The sequence below is a fragment of the Phascolarctos cinereus genome, unplaced genomic scaffold (genome assembly GCF_003287225.1).
Source record: "Phascolarctos cinereus isolate Bilbo 61053 unplaced genomic scaffold, phaCin_HiC Scaffold_1;HRSCAF=81, whole genome shotgun sequence".
NCBI lineage: Eukaryota > Metazoa > Chordata > Mammalia > Diprotodontia > Phascolarctidae > Phascolarctos > Phascolarctos cinereus.
Genome location: NW_027555514.1, coordinates 93,581,813 through 93,594,823, shown reverse-complemented (window position 1 = coordinate 93,594,823; position 13,011 = coordinate 93,581,813). Strand labels below are relative to the sequence as shown.

The window sequence follows — 13,011 nt, the reverse complement described above, 5'->3', positions numbered from 1 at the left end:
TCATAGATTTAGAGATGAAAAGGGACCTTTACAGATCATTACCACCTCAATTTTATAAATGAGGCTATTGAGTGAGGCTATAAGAATTGGGGGGATTTGCCTCAGGTCACTCAGGCAGAGCCAGGGTCTGAATTTGGCCACTTTGACTCTGAATCCAATGCTCTTTTACCTTCCCCAATGCTGCCCCTTTATTTGTGTTTATAAATGTGAAAGTAAAGTTCTTTTAACTAATACTTCTTGCACACTAAGGTTCACAAAGATGAAAGCTTCATATGGTCTAATGCACTGTGATCTTGTCATGTATGAAGAGCACCTTTTTAATAACATAAGTTTGAAAACCCTCATTAATTGTACTATTGAAAACAGAACCTTTAGTCTACTGTTAAACAGTCTGTTGCTTGAAGAACTGTAACATCACAAAATACTAATATTTGATAGAACCATGGGTCTTTGCAGTAACTCCGCGGCCCAGAGGCTATGTGTCACTCCTCTAGACTTCATTACATTTTACCAAAGTTTGGGAAATCCAGTAGGATTTTTGTGCATGTTATCAACTAACAATAAATCTGTTTGATTCTTAAGGTGAACTTACTGAGTTGTTTTGTGTATTTTGTAGTTAGGTATTTTAATACAGTGTTTTGTTAGCCTTTTTTGGAAACTGTTCTTCATTCCATTGGCAAGAAAATTTCAAGATGGTTCTTTTTTTTTTAGATTTTTCTTTCCAATAGAGATTTTTAAGTGAAGCTAAAATTAGAAATGAGTTAATTTTAACTTTATCTAGTATTTGGAATATTACTAAGTTCCTTAACCTTTTATAGTCATGTTTATAACTACTGTACTAGTGTTCATCAGTCTAACCAAGCTCGAGCTGGAGTGCCTCCTTCTAAATCTAAGAAAGGTCAGACACCTGGAGGAGCTCAATTTGTTGGTTTGGAATTATATAAACGACTGAAAGAATTTCTGAAGAATTATTTGACAAACCTTCTCAAGGTAAGATTCTTTTACATGAGAATTAAGCAGTTAAAAACAGATGGAAATTGCAATAGACACAAAATGTGGAATAATACCTAAGTGTTAAAGTCTTCCAGTGTCATTTGATACTATTTTAAAAATATATCTGTGTACATATGTGGGAAAATGTTGAAATTGTTCTTTTCCCCATGGCAGAAATGGAATATTTTCCATAAACAACTTTTCTTGTATTTTTTAACGCCTGATGCACCATAAAATTATATGATTAGATCCTTTTAACAGAGGCTGAATGACCATTTGTTGGACATTATGTAAGGGATTTATGAAATGGACCAAGAGGTTGGGCAAGATGACATCTAAGGTCTCTTGATTCTGTAACCCAGCTCTTAATTTACTTCCCTTTAAATTATTTTAATTTTCTTAGAAGAAGTTCATGGCCATTTTTCTATTATAATGTAAGGGAATCTAGTTTAAGGTTTATTTTCTAACAACAATATACATAAATTGTTAAGAGATAGCTTGTCTTAGAAATTTACAGAATGGCTTTCTCAAAAGTAATGTTGCTGTGGGACTCAGGAGCTATAGAATTAGCTACCTTAACCAAAGTGGGTTTCTTTGTGAATACCTGTTTCTTTTGAGTATGGTTTGCCCTGCCGTACTCCTCTTGCCTGGGTAGTGATTAAGTTTTTTCCCCTTCATCTTCTGCCTTTTTCTTCCTCAGTCTTCATCTCTGTAGCAAAGGCATTGTGGTGCCTTACTTCCAGCCACACGGATGGGCAAGTGGGGCCTTCAGCTGGTGCTACACATGTTATATAGAGTGAGTGAAGACATCTATACTCTCTACCCTGGGAAATTTAGCAGAGATTTTTCTGTGTATATATTCATACTTTGAACTACACAGACCTGGTACAAAAATTTCAGCATGCTCCAGATTGTTGTTTTTTTTTTCCTTAAATACCTTTATACATTGGAAACATTAACCTGTTTCTAAAAAAAAGTAGATTTGATTGCCCACAACTTGTTGTAATTTAGTATTGTCTTTGTATTTATTCCCCACATAGTATGTTTTTAATATCTTTTTGAAAGCAATTAGAAAAAATGTAAATCTTGATAAAATGAATCCTGTCATTTTGCTTAATGTATATAGGTAAAGGACAAGACATTTGCAGTATAAAAGTGTTCTAGGTATTCTTTATATGAAGTTAGCTTTTGTTCCAAGGTATGATTTTTATACATCCGTTTATATTTAGTCCTTTTGTACAGGGAACTTAATATTTTTCAGATAAAGATTTTCAAGAGAATTAAAGAGGAGAATTTCTCATTATTTTACCTTCATAGAATTTTGAAGCTGGAAGGGACACTAGAGATTATCTAGCCCAACCCTATGAATTGCTAGATATGAAATGGATTCACAGATGAGGTTAAGTGTCTTGCCCAAAGTTGACTAGTTGGGATGAGTTGGAAAAATAAGCCTTTTATTTAATTTGCTAGGTAGAAGTTTCTGGTAATGAAAAAAAAATAATCCTAACTAAAAGTTAAAATCCCATTTTTATCTGTAATAAAAAAAATTCAGAGGTTTATTACCACAAGATTGGTCTTCAGGTGATCAGTTTTTCTGGCACCTGCAGCTCATAAAAAGACCTACTTAAGGCATGGAAATGTTTTGATATGTGTTAAGTGAAAGAATATCTACTCCAGTGAAATAACATCTTTTGAAATATTTAAGAAATAAAAATATTTTTCTTGTTAAAAGAAATAATTTTGAACAATTTTTAAAATTCTGTTGCTAGGAGACAAGTCATAATATGTCACACAGGTTTTATTCATACGTTCTCTTCTGCATATTATAGTGTTTTATTAAATATAAAGAAGGAACATTATTCAAAAAATAATGTTGATGCCATGGTGGACTGAAGAGTATTAGAATTCAAAAACTTTAAAATTATTATTTCAGGGGGAATATTTTGTTCTGTATCTAAAGAAATAATTTATCCTTCCCTGAAACTTCAAAATTTACCTTATTTGCTAATGTGTATTTTTACATGCATTACATACATAGACCCTTCAGAATTCTTAGTATATTAATTTTTTCCCCCCTGTAACCTATAGGATATGTTATAACCTCTTATGTCATTGTTAGGAATATGCATGAACGTAGATATATTTTTATGAACTAGGTTTGTTTTAATTCTTTTTTAATGTATTGAAATTAACAATGAGTGGTCTTAAAGTTTTAGTGAACTTACTTGTTTTAGGATGGAGAAGATTTGATGGATGAGAGTGTACTGAAATTCTACACTCAACAATGGGAAGATTATCGATTTTCAAGCAAAGTGCTGAATGGGATTTGTGCCTACCTCAATCGACATTGGGTTCGCCGTGAGTGTGATGAAGGACGAAAAGGAATATATGAAATCTATTCAGTAAGGATTTAGAAAAGCCACCTTAAAATGTGTATTATTTTCTTGAAGATATTTCATCTGTTTGTAAGGTGATCTAAATGTAAATGTTATTATATTGTCTTAGATTATTTGGTCAATTACTACTTGTGACTTGCTGTTTTAAATTCCATCATTAAATACCACTTAAGTGCTTTGTTGAATTACAGAAGGTTAGGGTAAGTAGTTGGAATGTTATGATTTGATTGAAAAACTGCTACATTTACTTCAGACTTGTTCTTTTTAATTATTTGTGTGGAAGATTTTTCTTTCTAATCTACAAATATTCATTATCTTCTTTTGTAGTGTCAGAACCTTGTTGCCTTTTTACCCTATGAAACACCAAGAAATATCCAATGAAATTTTCAGCTTGTTATTTGAATTTTTTTGCAAATAGATTCAGAAATGAGAACAGTGAGTGGTTAAATCACTACTGATATAGCAGTTTAGCAAAGAAAGCTTTTCCTAGAGCAATCAAGGGAGGAGCACTGAGGAAGACAAACAGCACATCTTGTGTTTGTGATGAAATAGCAGCTATAGAGCAAATTTATTTTAAACATATATAATTACAATGTCGAGCTATGTGTAATGAATCTATAATACAATAATGGTGCTAATCGGATTCCATTAAATTATGTTAAAAGAAAATGCATATTTTTACTAATTCTTGACCTCAAAGGAGTCATCTTCCCCCTACACAACAAAAATGTTTTGAGGAATTATAATTATTTATCTAATTGTTTATGCCTATTATATAACTTTAATAAGGTACTAGTTTTTTGCAGAAGGTTATGTCGACAGTCTTTGGATTTGATGTGGTACCTACTTTATCCTACCCCAAATTTCTTAGGGTTAGGAGGGATGAAAATGTTAAAACACAATTTAGTAGAGCCTAGGATAGAGGAGAGAAATTGATATAAGGGACTCATTCACAGGTGCTGTTTCTTATTTTCCCTTTGAAAAAGATATTTGTTACCCAAAAACAACTATGTGTGTGTGTGTGTGTGTGTGTGTGTGTGTGTGTGTGTGTGCGCGCACATGCATATGTGTGTGTGTGTATGTGTACAGACACGTTTTGTGAGAAGTATGCCATTTTATTAACTTCAGATAGGACTTGAAATATCAGTACAGTATGTTCCCTCTGGGCTGTTACTGCTTTTCCTTTTGTTGTCCCCATGATCAGTTGTGTACTAGATACTGTACTATTGAAGAATAGTCATATTGAGGTGTTCCATATAGATAAGTGAACAAGAGGAAGGACAGCATGCAGAGTTTATTGAAGAGAGATCTGACTTCAGCCAGGAGGACCTACGACCACTTCCGGTCTCTGACTTCTGCTGGCCATAGAACTCTCCCTGGCAAGTCACTTAACCTCTCAGGGCATCCACATCAACTTACCTGCCAAGTGCTGCCTATACTAATGAAATCACGAACCAGTCAGAAATGAAAAAGCTAACTAATTCAACCCCTACCTTGATTGACAAACTTTGGATTGCAGGTACCACAGACACGTTTTGTGGGTCTTACTTTATGGTCTTTCGCTATGTCCCCAAATCCTTGTAAGATAGGAGTGCTTTCTCGTTTCAGGGCTTCAGCTTTTTCTTTTTACTTTGTTGCTTCTGGGGGTTTTTTTGCCTCATTTGCATCTCAGTAGTCCTCCCTTCCTTCCTGCAATGTTTCTTCATAACAAAGGAAAATATTTAAGCAACAGAAACCCACTCATCTACCATTAGTGACAGTATAGGCAGCACTTGGAGCTCACTGTCTCTAAAGATGAGGGAGAGCCCATTTGATCTTAAGTCCTCTGGAAGGAATAGTAATCATTGCATTCATCTGAATTCTGATGTCTTTTAGTGCTGTGTTCCTTGATTGTGGTCATTGTATGTCTTGAGGTTTTGCTTTTCTCGCTCTACATCAGTTTCAAAGCTTTCTTGTGAGATTATTTGTTTTACCAACAGAGCTTGTTAGTTTATGTAATAATCAAGCCTCTTATAGTGTGTTTGATTTGAACAGTTATATTTCAAGGTATATAATTGTTTTGTGGACTCATAAAATAGATGGTCTGGTTCTTTTTCAACCCCAAGGTATTTTTCTCTCATTTAAAAAAAAATTAAGTTATATTGTCCTCCCCTTTGTACTGCCAGTTATTTATTTTCTTTTTTTTCCCCCAATGATGGAGCTACTTATCTTCAGGCCAGACTGGACCCAGAAAGGCTCAGTTTCAGCCCACAGGAGTGGAAAGCTATTGTGCACTTAAAGAAACATTGCACCTTTTGTTGTAAGTGCCAGGGTGCAACATTGTATTTCCACTACAATTTCATCAACTGAACTAAGCGTTAGAAACAGGGTAGACAGTAATAGTAAGTAATAGTGATAGCTACAGGGAATTAATTATACAAGAACAATTGTGCAAAGCAGCAATAAAAGTATGACTTTCTCCAAAGAGATGAAATTTCTTTTCCCTTTATTGTGTAACATTCACAACAGTTTTGATCCCATCAAGTACTGTATTTTCAACAAAGTATTTAATTTGTAGTTAATGTTTAGTTAGATGTGATTTTATTCTATCATGTAACTTCTCTAGAAAGCTGAATGGGCAATCTGCGTGATCTTTGCACTCCTGCTTATTAAAATAGAGTACATAATTTATTTCTTTTGAGAGTTCATACTATGTGTTGTGATTTTGGGTTGCCATTGTTCAAGGAATTCAAAATGTCCACATGATGTTACCAAGCAAAGGATCCCAGGACCTCTGATTCTCACACTAAAAGTAAAGACATTGCTATTCCCTAAAGCATGTTAGCCTGGTAAGAACAGAGAGTTCTAAAGCACTAATGGAGTCAACCTCTTAGCAAAGTCAGATTTTAAAAGGCTCCTTCCCATTAATAACTTTGAAGTTGAAGATGGCAGATAATTAGCACGTTAGCACTTCTTTGTGTCCTTGTTTCCACTGCTTGCCAGGATGCTCCAGTCCAAGATGGATGCAGAGGAGCTTTTTCCACTGTGTCCTCTGGAAGCACAAACTTGCACAGAATATTCTTGTACTTTCTGGAATTCTTGATGATTTCTTCCCAATAAGCTCACTCAGAGTAAAGCCAATAAAATTAATATTCTCCTTATGAAGCAGGAACTTTTTAAAAGTTCCTTCTTTAAGAGTTCCTTCCCATCCTGCCTCCATCCTTGTTAGAAGATAGACACAGACCAGCTTGTTAGTCCGTCTTCCACCAGAAGCGTATCAGTCCCTAGCATAGTACTTTCTTTTTCAATTCAAGTTTTGCCTTGACTGCCTACAAAGGGCTTGAACTTCTGCAAGGTCTGGATGGTAAGTGAATTTTTATCAGCCTTTCCTATGTAATACCTCAGAACATGAGCCAGACTTGCTTGTTTGGTTTTTTTCTCTCCTAAATAGCACTTTCCAAGTGAATTTCCTGTGTATTTGGAGTTACCAGATATATAGATGTGCTAAATTGAACAAATTTGTGGACAGTGATACCTACTCAGAAGTTAAATAATTGACTCTCGTGATTTTTAACCCACTTTTGAAGGGCAGAGAAGTATTTTTAAGGTATACTGGCTCATTGGCACTAGCAGGTAATGCTCCATCAGTAGTATATTTGAAACAATTTTGTGTTGTTTCTCAATGCAACTAAGAACAGAAAAGAAATGGTACCTTTACTGATTTTTCTCTCTTTTAGAGAAATGAAACTAATCTTCAGAAATCCTATAAAAGTGGTGTGATATCAGTTTGTTTTAGGCTCAGTTTATCTGTTTTCAACTTTGTCACATACTTGGTCTGAGCTGTAAATGAGCAGCTGGGTAGTGGGTGGTGAAGGGCAAGCTTTGGTGTCAAGAATATCTGGATGCTTCTGTCTCAAACATGTGCTCTCTGGGTGATCACTGACAAGCCATTCTGCCATTCCGTGTTGCAGGCCACTTTCTGAGACAGTAAGTCAGTAATGAGCTTTTGATGAGTTCCAGACAAGAGAATTCCCCACACCAGTAAAACTACACATCTACAAAGAACGGATAGGTCATTTTTAAAAACTCTTTAATCACTTGTTTAATATCAAACAATTCACAGTTCATTATTTAGCTCTTAATATTTATACTTTCTAAGAAGGAATAAACTTGGTCATCTATAAGTTTTAGAACCTGGAGAAATTTTATTTTATGACATTATGATACAAATGCTAGACCTGATTGATATTCAAAAATTATCTGTTCTATTTTACTTCTTTGGATACCTAGGTCAGTTTGCCTTTCTGGATGGAGAGCTAATTTCTTTTGAATTAAATGCTTGAAAATTTTTGGAATTTTAATAGTTTTTAAATATAAAGAATCTTTCAAAATCTTTGCATACTTTCCCTCAAACCGTGGCTTGGATAATTTGGGATGTCATTCTTTTAATTTTTCTAATATTTATCTTGAACCCAGAAAAAACAGGTTACTTTTTCATGAATAACACTTCATAAACTGCCAGAATATAAAGTAGTAGAAGTCTTAAGGTCTTTGTAGCAGGTCTGTATTCCAATCAAACTGGACATTAATAAACCTCCTTATTTGTTGTTGTTTTAAATGCCATTCTAAACTCAAGCAAAAGATAAAAGATATCAATTAAAATGTTTAAGCAGAGTGCTTTGACACTCACAGAATAATGATCTGAGCATTGAGTTCAGATCCAGATTGCATATTTGTTTGAAGTTTTAAATCCTGATCTACTTGCAATTCTAAATCTTTTTCTTTGCAAAAACTTGCTAAATGCCAAATAAATATTAACAAAGGGGGACCCTGAGCTTTAAAATATATAGTTGTAATGAATGACAGATTTGCCATCATTGAATTCCTTTGGAGCTTCTTCTGGAAGTACTTCAAGTGTTACTGTTATATGCCTTTTTTGCTTTCTCTGCCCACAAAACTGTTGAGTTTTGTTCAGTTTGTGTGTATGTGTATGGTGGATTGGGGACAGAAGGGTGAGGTGTGGAGACAAGATTTAATGCAAACTAAGCAAAAACTCATCATAAAGAAACTTTGTAGGCAGGACTAAGTTTAAATATAATTTAAAATACAGCATGTAATGCCCTTGAAATGGAAATTATTGTGCTTTGGAGTTATGGTTTGGTTTGGTTTGGTTTTTTTTAACATGGTACTTCCAAATAACATAGAGGCAGTGTGGTAGAGTGAATAGAAAGCTGTCGTTGGAGCCACGAAAACCTAGGTTTCAAGTCCTGACTGACACTCACTGACTGTATGACCCTGGGCAAGTTATTCAACCCCTCAGTGCTCTTTGTTCTAAGACAGGTTGCAAAGAAAAAAAGTGTATGTAAGAAATTCTCTCATCATGGAGTTCTTACAATAGTGAAATTGCAGCTCCATTCCTTATTGCTATCAAAAGAATATACAGGGGCAGGTAGGTGGCACAGTGGATAGCGCATCCGCACTGGAGTCAGGAGGACCTGAGTTCAAATCTAGCCTCAGATATAATACTCACTAGCTGTGTGACTCTGAGCAAGTCACTTAACCCCAATTGCTTCACATGAAAAAGAATATACAAATCTTGATTCAATTTGTAGCTATTAATTTAATGCTATAAAAAGAAAATCACAAGAAATTAGAAATTTTTGTTTTTCTAGGAAGATTTACCTTCCTGTTTAAGTTAATATTAATGTATTCTACACATCTCTCATAATAATGCTTTTTACTTATGCCTTATATTTTAAACTGATTAAAGCTTTAATTTCTCAAGTACTGTGTTGTTTAAACAAACAATAGGTTGTCCCCATTGAGTGTGATTTGCTGTTTAGCCCATGTTCTCCAGAAAGGGATCAGGTGTGTGTATAAAAACATGCCTGTTTAACAGTTGTAAGCATACTTGTCATTTATGAATGAAAGGGAAATGTTTAACTAAAGAACTTTGATCTGTTTTTCTAGTAGTTGGTTCCATCCACTCACCTTTAGCAACTTTCTCACACATTTACTCTTTCGTGGTCACCTCAACTGTTTAGCATAAAAAGTACTACGATGATAGGATGATAATTTACTGGAGCAAAATTTAACAGGCAATAGAGGGATAAACCTTGGCTTTGTTAGTTCTGGGCTATAACCAGTTAGTCAGAAACAGCATAGAGTGAACAAATAATTTCTAGTCACTACTTTATTCGTTAGGCTGAAAACAGGTTCTGACTTCATCAGAGTTTAGGATTCCATGTTTATCTGTGCACCAGTTGAAGCAGGCAGGGATAATAAAGATTATATCTGGGCATTGAAAAAAAGAATCTGCTTCCTGTGCATAGAACTTCAAAACTAGAAGATCTTTATGACAGGCATTTCAGCGTGCCTAAACTTTTTGATGTAAATAGCAAGTAGAGGTAACATGCTAATAGTAATGAGTTGGTATTTTAAGATGAATATAATTTTTGTCATTAAGAAATTGTCATTGGAATTGCTTTACTCATAGTAGAAATCTAGTGCAATCCAGATAAGCTTGGGATTATTTTCCTGTCAAAATCAAAATAATTGTTATTATCAGTCTGAACTTCTGTTTTTGATACCCATATCCCTGCAATTTTGGACTATTTTTTAATAACACTTGGTAATTTCTGTAACATAGTGATAGAAGTTATATATACTCACTTTAATTTTCATTAAAGTATATATGTGTACAGAAATTTTTGCTGGGGGTGGTGCTTATCTTGTTAAATAAGAAATTTAAATTCTACTTGCCAAAAACTTATTGGAACACATTTATATTTACTTTGAATGCTTCTCCCACTATAGTCAAAAGCATTTTTATATGTTTCTTAAGTAATAAAATTTTGCCATGTAATTTTCTTTAAGTTGATTTGTCTTCTGAAGTTGATAGTCAATTTGGAAATCATTTTAAAACAGTTGTTCCCCAAATAATTAATCTCAGTAATAGTTCTTTTTTTCCAAATTATAATTTACCATAGAAATGTGGCCAACTAACTGAGTAGTTTGGGATTCAGGTTGTTATTTATAGCAATTATCAGTGGAATTCACTGTTAGGAACAACGTGAAACATAACAATACATTTTCTTCTCTCTCTCTTCTGTGTCTCTCCCCTTTTTGTAATCCTAGCTTGCATTGGTGACTTGGAGGGATTGTCTGTTCAGGCCATTAAATAAACAGGTAATCTATTTTGCTGTATTCCTTAAAAGTTATTACAACTATTATGAGTTCTTTTCTAGCCTACTTTGTATTACTTTTCATTGTTTTGGGCATTGTTTATTGTATATTAATAAGTAATTCTATACTTTTTTTTTTAAGGTAACAAATGCTGTTTTGAAATTGATAGAAAAGGAAAGAAATGGTGAAACCATCAATACAAGACTAATTAGTGGAGTTGTACAGTCATATGGTAAACATAGTTTACTTTTGATTTATTTAATAAGTAGATTTTCCTAGTCAAAATGAAAGCTCTTGGCTCTGTTGTAACACTTACATATTATTTTAAGTTATCATTGAATTTTGTTGCTTATATTTATGTGACTCTCAACATCATGTATCCATAAACAGCTTAAAAATTCAAACTATTTTTCCTTGACTAGAAACATACTATTTTTTCCAGCATGATTCTATAAACATAGTAAATGCTTAATAAAGGTTTCCTTGAATTTAAACATTTAAATGTGTCTTGGTATCATTGAAAATTTAAATTTTGTTTGAGGCCAGTAATGACTGCTCAATACAGAATAGATCTTCATTAGTAGGACTTTGTGGTAACCAGAATCCTAATTATATTTGAACAATTAAGATAAAGAAATACTTATTAATTAAAATGTAAGAGCCTCCTGGATTTCCTTGCTTGTTTATATTATTTATGATGTTGTTAAAAATGAAAAACAAAAAAAAATGTTGGAAGTGTGCAAGTCGTTTACAAACTTAATTTCCATGGTAATTTGAAAACCTACTAACCATTGATGTGCTAGGAAATAACACATTTAATCACAGAAATAAACCTTAACAAATCATATGTAAAAGAAGTTCACAGTTTCATATGCAATACTCTTTTTCTCTTTTTATGTTGGAATGTTTGTGTTTGTTAATTTGTTAGTGATTTTTTTTAAATTTAAGAGAGAAACTTTGAGCAGTGGACCTCTCAGCCATGCATCAGAATAAGCTGGTTTTATACTTTTGAATTTGATCTGTGATAGTATGATTACATCTTTTAACTAATTGACTCCCGAGATTGCTATGTTCTGTGAACCAGGAAACCAGAGATGAAATAATTTTAAATAGAGTATTTATTTGCTTTTAGTGGAACTTGGGCTTAATGAAGATGATGCATTTGCCAAAGGACCCACACTTACGGTATATAAAGAATCCTTTGAATCACAATTCTTGGCTGACACAGAGAGGTTTTATACAAGAGAGAGCACTGAATTTTTGCAGCAGAATCCTGTTACAGAGTACATGAAAAAGGTAAGTTTAAAGTATAAACAAATTAAATTTGATCAAAATTAATGGTTATGGAAGAGACAATCTATTAAAGGTTCTAACAGTCTCTAATTTCCTTTTTGTAAGGAAACTTTTATACCCATGCTTTTGTTGGTTAGCACCTTTCTTCATATATAAGAAGTATATACCGTATAAAATAATGGAAAAACTGCATTCTTAGTGTCACATTCCCTAGTGGTCATGTCATGGGATGATATCTTATGATGTAGTAAATAACTAAGTATTGATTATATGATATGCCTTATAACAAAATCTGCTTTGTAGTGAAATTTTAAATAAATATGCTTGTCAGAGAGGGAGAAAAGAATGAGAGACAAAAAGATGGCAAGCCTGAGTAGTAAATTGGTGACCTATTAAATAGGACGAGAAACCAAGCAAAGGGTTTAAAGCTACTTTGATAATGGTGATATCCACACTGGTGAAATCTTAGATCCACTGAAGTACTATAAGAATGAAATTGTTTTAAAAAGGAATTTGACTAGGAAATAATTTTGGGGAAAGGAGTAGTACAGTAGTAACCATTCAATCCCAATGCTGTTTTATCCTCTTCATTCTTAGGTTTCTGGAACCTCTTTGTCTTTGTAGATGTTTTTATAAAATATTATAGTACATTAATTCAGTTTCTGAGATTTATTCACTAAAATTTTTAATGTTAATTCTTTAAAAACTGAATATCATAGACCATAGGACAGAAATCTCTGGCTTCTGGTGTTGGAAGTCCTGGGTTCAAATTATACTGCTCTTATTTACTTACTACGTTCATGACCTCGAGCACATCACTTAAACTGTCTGAGCCTTGGTTTCTTGAATTAGAAGTCTGTGGGGCCTTTCAGTGGCACATTGAGAAAACTTGAGGGTGAATGAAAGCTGACTCATAAGCAATTTGAAGGGTTGTGATGTTAAAGGTTTAGGCTTGTCTGTCTTGGCGCCGCAAGACAGAAACTAAGAACGGTGGACAGGAGTAAAAGAGAGGCAGCTTTGGGCTTCAAGTGAGGGCAAGTGTCCTAGCAGAGCTATCCAATGGTAGACTAAAAGGTTCCTCAGGAAATCAAGAGTCCCCTGTCACTAAGGATCTCCACAGAAAGGCTCGTGTTCAGGTAGGGGTTGGAATTAGAGGACCTGTGAG

At 33.9% G+C, this 13,011-nt stretch overlaps 1 protein-coding gene across 2 annotated transcripts in view; it reads left to right on the top strand.

Moving 5' to 3' along the window:
- The window catches only part of CUL1 (cullin 1), a 117,900-nt gene that overhangs the window by 55,910 nt on the left and 48,979 nt on the right, over positions 1-13,011 (top strand). For both annotated transcript variants that reach the window (XM_020977503.2, XM_020977502.2), the window contains exons 3-7: positions 819-990; positions 3,228-3,395; positions 10,506-10,556; positions 10,695-10,785; positions 11,686-11,849. In XM_020977503.2, the coding sequence (XP_020833162.1) occupies positions 819-990; positions 3,228-3,395; positions 10,506-10,556; positions 10,695-10,785; positions 11,686-11,849 (646 nt within the window). The remainder of the gene's footprint in view (positions 1-818; positions 991-3,227; positions 3,396-10,505; positions 10,557-10,694; positions 10,786-11,685; positions 11,850-13,011) is intronic.